The sequence below is a fragment of the Astyanax mexicanus genome, chromosome 6 (assembly GCF_023375975.1).
Source record: "Astyanax mexicanus isolate ESR-SI-001 chromosome 6, AstMex3_surface, whole genome shotgun sequence".
NCBI lineage: Eukaryota > Metazoa > Chordata > Actinopteri > Characiformes > Acestrorhamphidae > Astyanax > Astyanax mexicanus.
The window spans coordinates 1,423,808-1,442,388 of NC_064413.1; the positions used below are offsets into that span (position 1 = coordinate 1,423,808).

The 18,581-nt window shown below is 36.0% G+C and overlaps 3 protein-coding genes across 4 annotated transcripts in view; 1 reads left to right on the forward strand and 2 right to left on the reverse strand.

The window, feature by feature from the left end:
* mdc1 (mediator of DNA damage checkpoint 1) overlaps positions 1 to 18,581 on the reverse strand; it is a 75,223-nt gene that overhangs the window by 7,118 nt on the left and 49,524 nt on the right. The window lies entirely within an intron of this gene.
* Positions 926 to 6,171, reverse strand: ino80e (INO80 complex subunit E). 2 transcript variants are annotated; one of them, XM_049479967.1, is made up of 8 exons: positions 6,157 to 6,171; positions 5,844 to 5,995; positions 4,917 to 4,999; positions 4,766 to 4,836; positions 4,224 to 4,276; positions 4,036 to 4,102; positions 3,168 to 3,285; positions 926 to 1,388 (listed from the first exon to the last, which is right to left on the reverse strand). In XM_049479967.1, exons 3-8 carry the CDS (start codon positions 4,995 to 4,997, stop codon positions 1,182 to 1,184), a joined length of 597 nt encoding a protein of 198 aa, XP_049335924.1. In that variant the 5' UTR covers positions 4,998 to 4,999; positions 5,844 to 5,995; positions 6,157 to 6,171; the 3' UTR covers positions 926 to 1,181. The 2 variants fall into 2 exon arrangements, with proteins under 2 accessions (XP_049335924.1, XP_007255949.1); XM_007255887.4 differs by lacking the exon at positions 6,157 to 6,171 and adding an exon at positions 2,784 to 2,882.
* On the forward strand, positions 8,612 to 17,991 carry si:ch73-54f23.4 (zinc-binding protein A33). Its single transcript, XM_049479965.1, has 6 exons — positions 8,612 to 8,846; positions 10,297 to 10,392; positions 11,317 to 11,550; positions 13,906 to 13,928; positions 14,963 to 15,078; positions 16,270 to 17,991. Exons 1-6 carry the CDS (start codon positions 8,724 to 8,726, stop codon positions 16,824 to 16,826), a joined length of 1,149 nt encoding a protein of 382 aa, XP_049335922.1. The 5' UTR covers positions 8,612 to 8,723; the 3' UTR covers positions 16,827 to 17,991.

An 18,581-nucleotide genomic window follows, 5' to 3' on the forward strand; every position in this document is an offset into this window, starting at 1 on the left:
ACAAAACACACACACACACACACACACACACACACACACACACACACACATTCCTGGTCTTCCAGAACCAGATTATGTTCCTTCAGAGTAGCTAAGGTAGTGTTTAGGTTTCTTTATACACTGTTTCTGGGACTGCACAATTTATACAGCTCTGGAAAACAATAGGAGACCTATTTATAGGTTTATGTTTGAGTAAAATGAACATTGTTGTTTTATTCTATAAACTACAGACAACATTTCTCCCAAATTACAAATAAAAATATTCTCATTTAGAGCATTTATTTACAGAAAATGAGAAATGGCTGAAATTAAAAAAAAGATGCAGAGCTTTCAGACCTCAAATAATGCAAAGAAAACAACAAGTTCATATTCATAAAGTTTTAAGAGTTCAGAAATAATCAATATTTGGTGGAATAACCCTGGTTGGTTTTTAATCACAGTTTTTTTCATGCATCTTGGCATCATGTTCTCCTCCACCAGTCTTACACACTGCTTTTAGATTCAAGCAGTTCAGTTTGTTGGTTTGATGGTTTGTGATCATCCATCTTCCTCTTGATTATATTCCAGAGGTTGTCAATTTGGTAAAATAAAAAAGAAAATCATAATTTTTAAGTGCTCTCTTATTTTTTTTTTCAGAGCTGTATATCTACTAGAGACAGATTATATCTGTCCAGTAACATTTATTGTATTTTTAAATATCTCAGTTAGGGGGGTGCCACATCATATCGTATGCATTAATAACATTTTATTTTCATTTTGTTGCAACAGTGTATTTTTTAAAATATTTTTTAAATTTTGTTTTAAATTTAGTGTATTGTTGTATCGCTAAGAGTATCGTTAACACAAAAATACCATAAAATATTGTGATATTATTTTAGGGCCATATCGCTCACCCCTAATTCACAGTGTATTCACGTGCAGTGTATTCACAAACTTATCTTATTCTTTATTTCACTTTCCAAAAACACTTTCACCTCAAAAACAGGTGAAAAATATTGAGATATAAAGAGTTATGAGATAATCATACACTGAGTCTTCTCATGCTAACGCGACACTGGAACAGCTGTGTCTGTAAACACTGTGTGTTAATGGGCTCACGGATGCTGTAAAACAGGATCACTTTGTGACGGTGTGTCTTTTCGAGGTTCTGTTTGAGGTTTGAGTCTGTTTCTGCTTCCTGTTCACTCGTTAGGAATGTCAATGACCAGCTCAGCTTCCTCTCCCTCTCCTCGCTCCTCCTCTCCTCCGTCACTGTCTCCCTCGCTCTCTCCCTCCTCCTCCGCAGCATCTCCGCTCAGCATCTGCCGCGGGACCCAGCTGAACGGACCAGAGGAACCCGCACCCGGAGCACTGCCTGCTGGGTAATTAGAGCCCAGAGGGGAGACCACCTACAGCAGGAGAGAGAAAGAGAGAATATTGAGGAAAAACAAGAAAAACAAGGCTAAAATGTACCCTGTAGATTACAGATTCTAACAGGTAAAACATTAAACACTAACTAATGTAATGTTAAATAGAAAATTACAGATACAAAAAACTTTATAGACTTATAGCAGATCCACTACGACTAATCTGCTTTTTTCTGCCTCTGTAAAAATGGTGGCATTATCTTTAAGTAGGGTCTTTGATGTAATGTATAATGTTTGAAAATAATGAGTCTGAAAATTATATAACTTGTTTTCAATGCAATTAGTAATTTGGTCCTTTAACTCAAGACAAAAAAATATCTCAAAATAATTACAAATAAAAGTAAAGGCATATAAAAATGACTAACACTTAAATAACTTGTTTTTTGATGTAATTAGTAATTTGATCAATTGTTGTTCCTCTGAACCACATAAAGCAACAACTCAAGATTAAATAATATCTTAAAAGTTAATCTCTTACAAATAATGATAAACCAAATTTCACCAATGACTCAAAATAATGGAAAAAAAAAATCTTGCAATAGCAAGATTACTACAGTAATTTATTAAGGACTCAGTAAAGAGTCAGTAATTAAGTAATGAGATAATAAATGATCTTACATTAATGGGTGGTAAATAAACAAATGCATCATAAAAAATAGTAACATTGTATTAAAATAATAAGAAATAAATCTCAAAATAATAATAAATCGAAATGATTTCTTAGACAAATTAAAAATATCTCATTATAATAACTCCAGGTGCAGGGTTGTTTCTGGTTGAGAGTACGCTGTACGTGATTGGCTGGTGTGTGTTAAGTGTGTGTGGAATATAATTAAAAGAATTCTTGGGTACCTTGAGTGTCAAAAAGGGGCTATATAAGTGTGTTAATGTAAGTGAGTGAAATGTATCAGAATTTCATGATGAATAAAATTTTTGGAAGGGAGGATAGAGATGGGGGTTAATGTGAGAGGGGTGGGATGAGGTGGGGAGGGGCTAAAGGGGGTTTAAAGAAGGGGAAATACGGAGGAATTGGGTTTAGTTTTTTTTTTTTTTTTTTAGTTTTGTACATTTATTTTTTTGTGTATTATTCTTGTGCTCTTATACTGGATATTGTTTAGGTTTTTTCTCTCATTGGATTTGTTCTGTTTCTCTATTTTCTGATTTATTTTTTCTCTTGTCTCACTCCCTCAATTAAGAAAAAATATATATAAACATCGAATTCTAATAAAAGTTTTTATACAGTTTTTTTAAGAGATTTTATTCCAACAGTGGTGATATAAGAATGATTTTATACATGTATCTGCAACAATATTGGTGTTATATTATTGGATGTCGTGCTTTTAAAAGCCACTGCGTCTCCTTTTATTACTGCCTCACCTTTCCTGCAGGATCTTTCTTTTGTTTGGACGGTTTTGCTTTTTTCTCTTTCTTCACTCGTTCAGCAGAGGGAGCCAAATAGTCAGGAGGGAAGGGTAACTGTTCACCCCACACACACACACACACACACACACACACACATCGCCCACCCGAAAAGATGGAGTTTTTCCCAGTGGTCCAAAACAAGCAGATGATTATGGCAACAGGAGAACATAAAAGAGAAAGAAAACAATGAATAAATAAAAGCTGAATGCCAAAACAACAAATGGCAGAAATAATGTGCAACAAAACACAGTCTGAATGTAAAATGCTGTAAACTGGAAGTCGTGAGCTCATGTTTGATTAGGTGGATGGCGTGGTCTGAGCTGTAAAACCCATACTGACCGTGTTGAGATACTGGGTGGGTGTTGAGGGCTGAAGGGGGTTCGCTCCTGACCGCGGGAGGAGAGAGAGGTGGGGTGACGAGGATGAAGGGAGGGGTGGAACTCCAGGACTCCGCCTCCTGCAGGAAATATTGATGAATAGTTCACAAATAGCAATACATACAGGTCTTATAGATACTCCAATCAGACACGAGGCATCAAATCTAAATAAATTAGTGATAAAATGCTGCTACATTTTGTACACCTTTGTATATTAAATAAGCATAAGTAAATAATTAAAGCACTAAAATTTACAGTCATTTTAAAGTGCAATCGTTTTTTTTAAAGAGCCACTAAATCCCTTAACAGATTTAGCCAAGATTTTTGTTAGTGTTCTGCCTGACATTACACCACTATTCAAGCATAAAAGCTTTCATGTCTGATGAAGAACATTACTAAAAAGCATTACTGTAATTATAAAAGAAAGTACAGTGTCAAAATATAATAAATAAAAATCATAAAATTGTCTCTTTCCTGAACCTTATTTTGACATATCATCTCAATACGCAAGTCAATCAATCAATCAATAATAAATCTGCGTAATCTGCAGCTCAGCCAATTAGTCAGCTCTCCTTCCTGCCCCGCCTCTAAACCCATACATCACTCAGTGCCCCTCCCAAACACAAACTACTCCTCCTATTTTTTTTTATAGCCCTTTTCAGATTTGAGGTAAGACGGTGGAGTCAGCTAAAATCAAACAGTTTAGTGAAACTGTCAAAAAGACAAAACTCGTGATTAGTACCATAATTAACGCTATCTAAATGCTTTAGCACACCACTATACACCGCTACACACCACTTTGTCTATAATGGAGATCCTAATGGACTCACTTCTTTCCTGCTTCCCGATCTCTCGCTCCCTCTCCATCACTCTCTGAGGAGGCTGTAGCATCGGAGTCTTGTGAATACAAATAAGTTTGTATTATTGTTAATAATACATATAATGTCCTTTTGTTTAATAGTTTAATAAAAATAAAACCATATTAGTAAACCTTAAATCTGAATATATTAAGACTTACCAGAGGAGTCCTCGTCCACCCGCTCGTACTGTAACAATCTGTCCAATAAGAAACTGAGACAGATAAGAAATAAATGTAATGTGAGTTATGTGTGTCAACAACGTCTCAATACTTAATATTATTTGTACTCAGAATTGTCTATAGTATTTGTACTCGAACTTGATAGTATTTAAGTAACTGTATTTGGATTTGACTCTCATCAGAAAGTCAGTATCTATTATCTATTAGTATCTGTGCTTTAATTTGTCAACTTAAGTTTCCATTCTTGAGAAGACAAATTACTGTTTAGAAAAGGGCTATTTTTTGTAGAATTATTTCTCATTCTTAACTATTATAAACATACAAGCACTGTTTATTTGCTGTCATAAGTGAATTTTAAAGGGTAGAGTTAACTAGGGCTGCACATTATATTATTTTAACATAATCGCAATGTGCACGTGCACAATAGTCAAACTGAAGGCCGTATAATGACAATAATGACAAAATGATAATTATTTTTTATCACAGACTTTACAAAGTTGGTGTTCATTACAACTCTTAACCTTTTGTCTCTGGAAACCTTTAGCAGTTTTCTCTGTGCTCTTCTCAGCTCCTCCTGAAAACATTCTTGCTCCTGAAATAAAATAAGTAGCCAAATGAATAAATGTGCCCCAAGGGAAACATAATAATAAAAACAGAAAGTAGCATACTTACATAGACCAGAAACTTCAGTTTCCGCTTGAGGTTTTTGTATTTCCGCTTGTAATCAACATCTAAATCAGCTTGGCCGTTCATGTCTGATAAAGAGACAACATTGTGGTTAAGATCTGTGACAGTTAAGCACATCTGTAACTACCTAGTTCACACTGACTACTGACATTAAAGATTTCACATCAACATTCTTCATTTTTACATCTGGAACTGCTCTAAAACTGTAGATCTCAAACTTTTAAGACCATGTAGTTCCAAATTATCAAACTAAAACTTCCAAAGTACCAAATACTATTATTTATTATGAGACATCTCAGAAAACTTGAGAGAAAGGAAAATAACAGGAGTGTGAGGCGATGGCTGGACCATATTAAAATATGTAAAAATCGGCTTCTCTTTTTAAAAGATAACTTTTAGTAGTAAATTATTCTGCTATCCTGCAGCAGGATAGCAAAAAATAACACATCTTATGGCAAACTATTTAACCTTAACTTTTTTTTTGTGCAAAATACTGCATCTTTGAAACATTTCGTGCATGATGCATCTTATCAGAGCATCATAAGACATATGGAACTCAAAATCAAAGCAGGTTATCTTCATTATAATAATATACAGATGGAAGTGATGTTCTAATAAATATTATTTTGTGTGCTTGTTCTGTTAATTCATTTGAAGGGCCAGAAATTAATAGTAGAAATTCATGCATTTTTCAGTTTTTATAAATTTGTGTTCCACTTGGTTCTATAAACATAATTTATCGCAATATTTTGACACAAGCTCAGCAGAGTTAGCCTAGCTACCATGCAGAGCTCCCCATCGTTAGCTGCAGCAGCTAGCTTAGCTTAGCATAGCATGTCCGCTCTATTTAAGCTCCTTTACATAATAAAAATACATTTATACAAACACAGAGGGGCTAAACAAGATACTGACCTTAACTGTAACCTGCTATAGATTCACCCGCTATAGATTCAAAGCGACAAAAAGAGAAAAAAGAGGGGAAAAAAGCGCAAAAGCTAACAAACAGCGAGCGCCGTGTTTACTTCCTGTCACTTCCTGCTCATACACCGGAAATCACCCCCGGCCTGTGAGAGAAAAATAATAAAATAATAAAAAAAAATAAAAAAAACGCACAAATTCAAGCGACATGCAGATATTAGAACAAGTGTTTAACTGCTTTATTTTTCTGTATTATTAATTTAATCACTAGAGCTGGCATTAAAGTGAACTAAAGCTAACAACGTACGTAGGGGACTTTTATTTTCTTTATCTTGTTCAAAGATAATGCCAGCTCGAGCGATTAAAATAATAATTAAATAAATAAATAAATAACACAGTTAAACGCATGTTTTGATATCAGCATGCTGATATTTTTAAATTTTACTCACACACACTACAAATACAAATACAAATTAAAATAAGGAGCTTTAAAAGTATCTAAAAACTGTATATTTTAAGAAATGGCTGTTGCATTATAGGAAATGGATGCAAAATCTTTTTTAATTTACAAATACTTTAGTGTTACTAAATACTTTAGTGTTACTCTCTACTGCAGCATTTACACACTTACACACACAGCACATTCACACTTTCATCATAATAACTGGGAAAAAAAGACACAGAAACACAGAGAACTCTGTAAATATCGTTCCTCCCTGATTCATTATTACACAGTCCCAAGCCATAAGCCATTCTGTGTCCCAACAGCCACCAGCAACACCAAAGCAACCAACTTGGACACCATAGCAACCAGCTAGCAACACTCATGTAACGACCCAGCAACCCCATAGCAACACAACCACCTAGGAATACAATTAGGAACAAGCCAGCAACCACCTAGAAACACCATGGCAATGAGCCAGCAACCACCTAGCAACACTAAAGCAACCAGCTACCAACACTCATGCAACCACCTAGCAAAACCGTAGAAACCAAGAACTATACAACAGAAAATAACCACCTTAGTACTGAGCTACTGAGCAAAAGCTTAGCAACACTAATAAAGCAACCAGCTAGCAACCACCATAGCAACAAGCTAGCAATCACCTAGCAACACTATAGGAACCAGCCAGCATCCACCTAGCAACATCGTAGCAATCAACTAAGACACCATAGTGACAATTAGGAACCATTCTGATTTTTCTTCATGCAACTAAAATGCACATTTTAGTTTTTTACTGATAACTTATTTAGATAAAACTTGATGTTCTGACGGATTTGACTGATTTAAAGTAACTGGTGAAAGATGGAGAAGGGCGTGGTCAAGGGCAGTGAACTGGAGTGGGTGGAGAAGGGCGTGGTCAGGGGCAGAGTGACACAAGTGAAACACTGACTGACAATCTGACCTTTTGTGTGAAAAATCAGACCCAGTTTCAGAAGCAGAAGAGAGATTTACTCTCAATAGATTTCCTTTGTTACTCAGCGCTGCTCTGAAAGACCTACAGCACTGGATTCATAGAAGAATTCAGAAAATCTGCAGCACACAGACAGACCGCTCTTTATCAGGAATAATGTCTCCACTGTTTATGTAGAACCACACACACACACACACACACACGTAGCTGTCCATAGTCTTCCATAGACTGAAACCTAAGCCTCTCTCTCTTTCTCTCTCTCCAGTCCGGCCTGTCCTCTGCCGTCATCTCTTGTTGCAGTGGGGCAGACAGACAGAAATAGAAAGCTATTCTCTCATCTCCCATAAATAAAACCTCTCAAACCCTCCCTCTGTTTTTCCTCTTTCATCCCTGCTGTTAATGTTAGATAATGACATTTTTAAATTGATAACCTACATTGTTTTCCTCTTTCTCTGTTTATATTAGTTTTTAGTTTCTTTAGGTTTGTACTGGCATTGTCCTGCTGGAAAGAAAACACCTCTGCAAGTCTCCATCTAAACATTTGATGGCCAGGTATTGAGCAAAGCTGAAAACTGGACTCACTCCAGTCCTCTATAGTCCAGTTCCTATGATTTTTTGCAAACTTCAGCTTGGCTCGTCTTTGCTTCTCACTGAAGAAAGTTATTTTTTCCAAGCTTTAGTCTTGCCTCTAAGTGATTATTTTAAACTCCCTGCACTTCACCCCAGCTGCTATTTGCCATTCTTGTTATAGGTCACCTGATGTCATCCTGTGGTTGCTGACTGTCATTTAAGTAAGTTGACGATTGATTGTCAATCTTCAGATCTGAACCCTATTGAAAAACCTCTGAGTGTAATCATGTAAGATATAAGTTAGGCACAAGCCATCAAACAAAGCGGAACTGCTTGAATTCTTGTGCCAGGAGTGGAATAAGGTCACCCAAAAGCAGTGTGAAAGGCTTGTGGAGAGCATGTCAAGATGTGTGAAAACTGTGATTAAAAATCAGGGTTATTCCACCAAATATTGATTTCTGAAAAATGTATGAGCAATATTATATGGTATCCACACTTTATACTTATATATATATATAAAAAAAGACAAAACAAGTATTTAAAGTTACTGATGTTTGTTTTAAGCAAGTGTGTGATAATGGAGGCCCAATGCTAATTGGAGTGCATATGCTTTTATTAGCTGTTAGCTACATTAGCCTCATATTAGCTCTATTGCCAAATTAAATAAGCAGAAACTTCAGATACCAAACTTGTCTACATTTGGGCGTACAGGTCACATCTGCCTCCTGACCAATCACTGACTAGTGCCCCCAGTGATTTACTACTTGCTCTGTGTCTCTGTCCTTCTATTCTCTCTCTCTCTCTCTGTCCCACACACACATACTAAGACACACACAGACTAACACACACACACACACACACACACACTTTAACCGTGCCCCTCTATCTAATGTGTGACGTCCTAAAGTTTCGATTTGTTCAGCCTTGCTCTGACAAGGACACTGGAATGTACAACAATCACATGAAGGACACAAACAACAACTACAGCAAGTCTCTCCTTGATGACCAGAAGGTAAGAACATGACTTTTTCACTGTGTTTTAAAAGCGTAGAGAGTTTCACACTGTGCACAAGTGTGCCAAGTAGAACAATTAAAGGATTAAAAAATCCTCAGGTATAGTCTAACATAGCTAAATGTTCATCACACTGCACTAAAAACAAATACACTGTGCTTTAATGTTCATTACACTGCATTTAAACACATACACATACTGTACAATACAACCAAACATTCATCACACTGTGTTCCAAACTAATTCAGTATAGTCTAATGTTTACTACACTGTGTTAGAAAAGAGATTAAGTACAGTCTAATACATATCACATTGTTTTTAAACAAATTTTGCTCATCACACTGTGTTTATGCAGATATGGTACAGTGATATTAATCACATAGTTTTTAAAACTAATACAATATGACCCTACTGCTCAGTACACTGTGTTTAAAATAGACAATATAGTCTAATGTTCATCACACTGTGTTTAAAATAGACAATATATTCTAATGTGCATCACACTGTGTTTAAAACAGATACAGTATAGCCTAATGTTCATCACACTGTGTTTAAAACAGATACAATAAAGCCTAATGTTCATCACACTGTGTTTAAAACAGATACAATAAAGCCTAATGTTCATCACACTGTGTTTAAAACAGACACAATATAGCCTAATGTTCATCACACTGTGTTTAAAACAGACACAATATAGCCTAATGTTCATCACACTGTGTTTAAAACAGATACAATATAGCCTAATGTTCATCACACTGTGTTTAAAACAGATACAATATAGCCTAATGTTCATCACACTGTGTTTAAAACAGATACAATATAGCCTAATGTTCATCACACTGTGTTTAAAACAGATACAATATAGCCTAATGTTCATCACACTGTGTTTAAAACAGATACAATATAGCCTAATGTTCATCACACTGTGTTTAAAACAGATACAATATAGCCTAATGTTCATCACACTGTGTTTAAAACAGATACAATATAGCCTAATGTTCATCACACTGTGTTTAAAACAGACACAATATAGCCTAATGTTCATCACACTGTGTTTAAAACAGATACAATATAGCCTAATGTTTATCACACTGTGTTTATGCTGGATGCTGGAAATCTAAGGCTAAGTTCACATTACCAGGCTGAAGTGACTCAAATCTGAATTTGTAATGGTTGTGTGAATGTTCCAAATCCTTTGTTTTTTCAAATCAGATTTAAATCACTTTCAAATGTGGTCCTAAATAGGATACGTATCCGATCCACAGACATGTAACATGAATGTGAATGGTCAAATCAGAATTCATGCGTCTTTTTGCTTTTACGCATTAGCATTAGCATTATCATTAGCGCATTAGTGCTTCTCTCTCGTGAACATAGTCTAATATACCTGTCCCTGTGAAGGCCTTCGTTTCCTGGATCAGGTGTGATCTCTTGTATGTCTGTGTTACAGGAGAAGTTGATCCAGGCCATCAGGAAGATTAAACATGAAATCGATGAGTGCTATGAAGCTGAGAAAGACACCTACGTGGAGGCGATGGATGTGGAGGTAAATAACAGATTTTTAGTTAAGAGTAAATGGCTAATTTATTGCAGCACATCCCTACAGATATCACCTACACTGTAAACCCAGCAGTTTAATAAATTAAGTCTGTTTTACTTATAAACAATATTTAACTATTTTGAGTTAGTTGCACACAAACTGTACTATTCAAACTGAGATCTTTGAGTGGAACCAACTTATAATTACTGAGTTTATAGTCTGCTGTCTTTTCCATTGGCTTCTTTCACAATCTATTTGCATACTGGGTGTGTCCAACAGTTTCTGACACCATCAGTGTCTAGTGATACACCCTGGGCTATGTTAGGTACATTTTTAGATCATATATTATAATGATTAACTGCTTGGTCTCTGTGTTGTAGGCTGTAAGAACAAGCATCATTTTGTGAGCTGCTATAGTAATTCTGTGTACTTTAAATTCTTTTATTTAGTTCTCTTTCTTTATCTACTTTTCTATGAGTATTCAAAGTAGAATTATTATGCAAAGCAATTGACATAAATAATACAAAAAAATAATATACTATCATATATTTTGTGTTCTGGTTAAGTTGGCGGTAATTATGTAAATGATGGAATTCTTACAAAAAAAAAACTAATGTAGTATAAAGTACTTGAGTAAATAAAATATTTATGAGTTCAGGAAAATCTTAATTTTAAATATATATGTATTGTTATATATGTATATAGTTATTGGGTTTTACAGTGTAGTAAGAGACTGATATGTGTTACATTAAACGTTTGATTGGGTCTGAGAGGCTCCAGCATTAAAGGGTAATCTAATCTGACTCTTTATCTCCTTCCCCTCCTGCTGAGTCAGATTCCCTCGCTCTTATCAGCCCCTCATTTATCTCTCTCTCTCTCTGTCTCTCTGTCTCTCTCTCTCTCTCTCTCTCTCTCGCTGTGTCCTCTCAGAGTCAGTTTGAGGACATGGAGCGGGAAATCCAGGCAGAGTTCCAGAATCTTCATCGTTTCCTGGACGAGGAGGAGGAGAGAGACCTGGAGCGACTGAAGAAGGAGAGGGACAGACGAGTGAAGCTGCTGAAGGAGAGAGAGAGGAAGATTGCTATGCAGGGCCGCGACCTGGAGAGAGCCATCGATACGCTCAACTGCAAACTGAAGGAGGAGGACAGCCCCAAACTTCTGAAGGTGCTCGACAGGTGTCTTTATATATGTCTATCTACAGACCAGGAATGATGCTTTAATGATGCTTTATTTTAAGCCAAATGATTGGTTCAGATCCGGCCCATGTGCCACATGTGCCAACACCCCAGACGCAGAGTATAATACGCTATTCTGCCATTCCACATGTTTTAATACCCAAGTTGGCAAGTTTAATACAGCAATCCAACCACAATGCTTCTGCTAAGACCCCAGTTGCCAAGTATAATACAGCAATTGGCTCACGCTGCTTGTGTCAACACAGTATAATGAGTATAATATTGGATAATATAGGAATTACCCCCGAGCTGCATATGTGTCAACATCCCAGTTGTCAAGTATAACGTGGAAATCTTGTCCCAACACCCCGCTTGATGAGTATAATATGGTAATTAGCCCAAGCAGCATATGCCACCACCTCAGTTGCCAAGTATAATATAGTAATTGCCCCATGCTGCTTGTGCCAACAACCGGTTGCTGAGTACAACACTGTATGATTATTGGTTTGAGCCACTTGTGCCAACTCCCCCAGTAGCTGAGTACAAAACACAGTAAAATAGGGCAGTATAATGCATGGTATGTTAGGCAAGGGAAATTTATACTGTTAAACAAATATATTTATTTTTGTTATTTTCTGGCAGCTGTTTTTTATTTTATCCAAGTAAATCATGAAATAAAACAGGACGTCTCTGTTGTTTGATAGATTGCAAAAATTGCTACAGATGTTATTAACAAAGAATACTTTTTATTTTCCCGTTAGTTTTACTAAAAGTGCCATCCAAAAGCTATAAAAAAGATATTTAATTTATGCATTTTACTTTTGACCTTTTTTCTGTCATTTTAAGGTGATTTTCCAGAGAGAAAAGTTGGTGTAGTCAAGCAGTGGTTCAAAAACATGCTACTAGAAAACCTGATGCCATGATTAGCTAATTAACAAATCCATTCTAGAGCTGAAAGTGGTGTGTTAGAGAAGGAAACTAAGACTTTTTAGCACTGGGAACCATTGTGATAGACCATATCTGAGTACAGTTGGGGATAATGGTTAAGCGATTTAACTCAACTCTAAATAAATAAATGTGTTACAGTGATGGAGCTCCACTGAACACCTCTGGGATGATCTGGATTGATGACCTCAATCACATTTATATTTATATTATTTATGATTGCTGTTAAAGGGCGAGTCACTGATGGAGCACTGATCATCTTGACCTAATGGTCAAGTTCCTGAAAGGAATCAAATACCTGGATGCTTTCCCAGAAGAATATGTGTTGTGGTTGCAACAAAGCTGAGGCCAGGTCCCATTTAAGTGAAGCTATGACTGTTTTCAGGCAAACAGTACAGTCCAGTGACTTAATGTAGACTTTGTTTGGCTTAAAACGATTCTCAAATCTTCCAGATATTTGATTTCATTCAGGAATATGGCCATTAGATCCATTAGGTCAAGAGATTAATGTCAGATGATTGGTGCTTGATCTCCGATTCACCCTTATGCATAAATCTAATAACCTTAAATTTGTCGATGACCTCATCACTGATGGAAGTAAGAGAGCTTACAAGGATGATGTCATCAGAATTAGGTAAATGTGGTAAATATCCCTAATGCATCAATGAAGCTGAGGTGGAGTCGGCAGTGTTAAGTTTCATGGTTTACACCTTACCGATGATCTCATCACGTCCGATGAGATCCACCCGTCAGTGCATCTTTCTTTGTGAAAGGTCAATAAGTTCTGTCTTACCAGATAGCACTTTTTCACCAACCAGCACCTTTTTCAGCAAACCAGCCTATTTATCAAGCTTCCCTCTGAGAGGATGCCCAGAATAAACAGGCTGAGGAACAGTTTCTTCCCACTGGCTTTCAGGCTTCCGAACAGTTCACTACTGCTATGGATACACTTACATTCCAAAAGTAATAGGAGAGAAACTATAATATTTATACATATTTTTTATTGATACATATTATAGTTATATTATATCATATTATAGTTATTATTATGCATTATATAAGCAGACGTGCAGATATTTAAGGCCAGGAACACATCTAGTCTCAACAAGTACAGGCATTACATAAACGAGGTGGCTGACCTTACTCAAATCATTTGTTGATACCAGAGTACCTCGGCATTACCTTTTTCAGCAATGTGTGAAGTGCACCACAGGGCCATTGCACCACAGGAGGGTCTGGCATGTACCCGCAGAACCTGCTGGATGCCATCTGACTCTGTTTTGGTCACACAAACAATCACAGGACTGAATGGATGTTAATAGAACAAAGAGAATTATTGTGTTGACCACATGGTCTTATTGTAATTTTAATGATTATTTTGTCTGTTTTATTGTTTTAGGAAATTAAAGATCTGCTAAAGAGGTAAGTGTCAAAAATCCTGAAATGTTCATAGCTAATTTTTTTTTATCTTAATTGTAAAAATAAACAGCAAATGATTCAGTAGCAACTACAAATAATGTAGTAACTAGTATAAAAGATTCAGTATCTACTACATATGAGCCCATATCTCTATACACGATTTAGAAAATAATAATAATAATAATACATATTTCAGAATTAACTACAAATGATTCAGTAACTGCTATAAATGATTCAATATATACTATATGTGATTCAGTAACTACGATGAAAATGAATTAAAATCTACTAAATGTGTCAGTATCTACTAGAAAGGATTCAGTAAATGCTACATTTGAGTCAGTTTCTACTATAAATTATTCAATATCTATTGTAAATGATTGCAATTACAAATTAATTACTATCTACTATTCACAATTCAGTATCTGCAATAAATTAATCAGTATATGCTATAAATGATTCAGTATCTATTACTTATGATTCAGTATTGACAATAAATGGTTTAGAAAATATAATTGACTATAAGTCAGCATCTACAATAAATTATTTGAATGATTTAAGTTAAATTTGTCTGTATTTGACTATATATATATATATATATATATATATATATATATATATATATATATATGAGTCAGTATCAGTTACAAATGATTCAGTATCTACTATATATGAATCAGTAGAAACTACAAATAATTCAGTATCTGCTATACACTGATTCAGAATCTTCAATATATAAATCAGTGTTTAACATAAATGATTCAGTACCTATGATAAATGATTCAGTATCTACTATATATGAGTCATTTCCTACTATAAATGAATCATTCTCTTCCATAAATGATTCATTGGCACTTACAAATGAGTCAGTAACTACTACTATGAATAATTCTGTATATGCTATAAATCAGGGGTGTGCAATCTTCTATTCAAAGGGCTGCTGTGCTGCACTGTAAAGCAGAATCATGTTATTTTTTTTAAGGTGGAATTCGGTTCAGACTTCATAATTCTTCTGTTCATTCCTCTGTTCCTCTCAGGTGTGAGGTGAATTTTATCCGCCCGGCTCCAGTGAACAGTGAGGTTTTCTCAGGCCAGTTTGTGGGACCCATTCAGTACAGGATCTGGAAACATATGAAGGCTTCTCTCTACCCAAGTACTTCTTCTCTTTCTCGTTTTCTGTATACTAACCGTTCAGTTTGAGGACTTACCACTGCCTCAACACACAACTCAACTTATGTTGATGAACCTAACTAACCTAACACTAACATTTCATTTCTTATATCAGAATTATCTACTGTATTCAATGTTGTTGACTTACATTAACTTTGCCTGATTATTACTTTAATGGATGGATGGATGGATGGATGGATGGATGGATGGATGGATAGATAGATAGATAGATAGATAGATAGATAGATAGATAGATAGATAGATAGATAGATAGATAGATAGATAGATAGATAGATAGATAGATAGATAGATAGATAGATAGATAGATAGATAGATAGATAGATAGAAATGTGCACTTATTGCCAGTGCAGCTTAGAAACGGAGTCTTGGTTCCTCTAAGTTCTTCTTATTTTGAATATTGGTTCCCTTTAGTGGTTCTTCTTTTGAGGTTTGGTTCCTCTAAGTGTTTCTTTGTTGTGGTTTTAGAGAGTTACTACGTTGAAATCTTAAATGTTTAAATAGCGAATGAGTTAAATTGAGGTTGGTTTGTCACTGTTTTAGTTATTCCACCTTAAATTCTATTTCTGCATAGTTAAATGTGTTTCACTTTTGCATGAATATTGAATCTTAAACAAAATCTTTAGAGCACTTTAGAGCACTCTGCATCTATGAGGAGCAGAGTTGAATTTTTGCACCAGGAGTAAAGCAGCATAAAGTTATCTGAAAGCAGTGTGTAAGACTGGTGGAGGAGAACATGATGCCAAGATGTTCGAAAACTATGACTAAAAACCAGGTTTATTCCACCAAATATTGATTTCTGATCTCTTAAAACTTTATGAATGAATGTATGAATATGAACTTGTTTTCTTTGCATTATTTGAGGTCTGAAAGCTCTGCATCGTTTTTTTTGTTATTTCAGCCATTTCTCATTTTCTGTAAATAAATGCTCTAAATGAGAATATTTTTATTTGGAATTTGGGAGAAATGTTGTCTGTAGTTTATAGAATAAAACAACAATGTTCATTTTACTCAAACATAAACCTATAAATAGCAAAAGTAGGGCCCTTTATCAGAATCTTGTTTGGGGCCCTCAGGAAGTGTAAATAAGGGGAAAATGATAAAGCATGCTTTGACCTCTTGACCTTATTTGTGCACTCTTTTTTCACATTTGCAGACATATCTATGGTGACCTTCGACCCCGAGACTGCGCACCCACTGCTCACGCTCTCCGACAACGACACGACGGTGCTCTTCGAGGAGGAGAAGGAGGTGGTCGAGGAGGAGGAGAGGAACCCCAAGCGCTTCCACTACTACTACTGCGTGATGGGCCGCGAGGGCTTCAGTCACGGGCGCCATTACTGGGAGGTGGAGATAAGAGGGAAGACGGCGTGGAGAGTGGGCGTGGCCAGAGAGGACGTGCCCCGGGGCGAGATGGACTCGTCCTCGACGGCGAACGGCTTCTGGACGCTGTCTCTGAAGAACGGCTCCATCCTGGCCTGCACCCACCCCAAGCCCACGCTGGTGCGCTCCGCCACCCTGCCCACCCGCATCGGGGTCTTCCTGGACTGTGAGAGGGAGGAGGTGTCCTTCTACAATGCCGGCACCATGTCGGCGCTCTTCTCCTTCGCCATGGACTCGCTGGATGGGCCCGTCTTTCCTTTTTACAACCCCTGCGACTCGGACGATGGAGAGAACGCCAACCCTCTCTCCATCTTCTATCCCTCGCTTTGAATCTGAAAGGAATAGCTTAACCAGAAGTGCTTAACTTCCTGTACGATGAATAGAAACCATGGGCTATCAATTAGAAGTCAAAGTAATCCAAATCAAAGTGAACTGTCAAAAGTTGTCACCAGCTACATACAACTCTGGAAAAAATGAATAGACCCCTACAGTTTCTCCCAAATTCCAAATAAAAATATTGTCATTTAGAGCATTAATTTGCAGAAAATGAGAAATGACTGAAATAACAAAAAAGATGCAGAACTTTCAGACCTCAAATAATGCAAAGAAAACAAGTTCATATTCATAAAGTTTTAAGAGTTCAGAAATAATCAATATTTGGTGGAATAATCCTGGCTGGTTTTTAATCACAGTTTTTTTCATGCATCTTGGCATCATGTTCTCCTCCACCAGTCTTACACACTGCTTTTGGATAACTTTATGCTGCTTTACTCCTGGTGCAAAAATTCAAGCAGTTCAGTTTGGTGGTTTGATGGTTTGTGATCATCCATCTTCCTCTTGATTATATTCCAGAGCTTTTTAATTTGGTAAAATCAAAGAAAATCATAATTTTTAAAGAGGTCTCATATTTTTTTTGTCAGTGGTCACTTTGCATAATGCTGATTGGTAGCCCGTCGTCTTTATTCATTGTCTGCTTTAGCTTTCTGGCTGAACTATTCCTTTTCTATATAAACTCTGGGCAGGTTTGGTCTGTTACATTGATTACTGAATGATATATTTTGTTATTATAGACAATAATACAATAATATACAGCTTTGGCTATTTTAAATAGTCTATAAATAGTCTATATTCCACTACTGTTTAACCGAGTTCATCCACTTACTGTCACGAATTCAGTGTATATTGTTATTGTTCTTATATAAACTTTAGAAACGTTTGAAATTCTATTCGATTTAATTGTGAATTTAAATCAAATGATGTCAAAGGATATTAAATTGAATGTTTCCTAGAAATAACACTGTTGTTTAATTAAATTGTTATGAGAATACTGACTGTAATGAGGTTAGATTTCAAGCTTGAAAAGCTCAAAACTTGAATATAGCTCCTGCTATGCTCACGTTCATGGATCAAATGGGTTTCATGTGTTTTATGGCGTGTGTTTATTTTATTGTGAGATGTTTTTGGTAATGACTTTAATAAAGCACTTCAATATTTAAAAAGAAATCTCCCATATTCCACTTTTAAAAATCTCATCTGACAGTTTCCAGGTTTATCAGGTATGTTTGAGGGGGGTAATTATTACATTACAATTATTAACTGTGCTGCACGATGGCCTTCCAGGAACTGATCTACCAGGACTAACCCTGCTCCATGCCTCTGATGGTCAAAAAGACCAAAATAGATAAAAAAAAATCAGAGTTTTCAAAAACTTTCCATATTAATATTATTTCTCCAAATAATCCAGCTGTTTTTAGACAGTCCAGACCCTCACACATATCAGATTTTATTTTATCCAAATTATATAAACAATAATATCATAGACAAAATAAAAACTCTATTCACGTTACCAATATGCATGTTCAATTTTAACACACAGGGCCCTATTTTAGCGATCTAAACTGAATAGATAAACAGAATAAACAATACATTAAATTTCTGTTCACATAAATTACCTGCTCACGCAACTTCACAGCGTGAACATCCAGGTCAGTTTCCTTCAGCTGAGAAGCGCAAAAGCGCTGCACCATTAAAATAGCAATCTGCCATGGTCAGAGCACACCTGGCTCAAAGGGAATGATGAGCAAG

Bases quoted from the DNA above. Each gene is read 5' to 3' on its own strand.
- ino80e (XM_007255887.4), bottom strand. From the start codon at position 4,997: ATGAACGGCCAAGCTGATTTAGATGTTGATTACAAGCGGAAATACAAA. The intron at 3,286-4,035 runs GTGAGTCCATTA...TATTTCCTGCAG, and splicing joins GATCGGGAAGCAGGAAAGAA to GAGGCGGAGTCCTGGAGTTC. The intron at 2,883-3,167 runs GTCAGTATGGGT...TGGGGTGAACAG, and splicing joins CCACCCAGTATCTCAACACG to TTACCCTTCCCTCCTGACTA.
- si:ch73-54f23.4 (XM_049479965.1), top strand. From the start codon at position 8,724: ATGTGTGACGTCCTAAAGTTTCGATTTGTTCAGCCTTGCTCTGACAAG. The intron at 11,551-13,905 runs GTGCTCGACAGG...TTATTGTTTTAG, and splicing joins ACAGCCCCAAACTTCTGAAG to GAAATTAAAGATCTGCTAAA. The intron at 13,929-14,962 runs GTAAGTGTCAAA...TGTTCCTCTCAG, and splicing joins ATTAAAGATCTGCTAAAGAG to GTGTGAGGTGAATTTTATCC.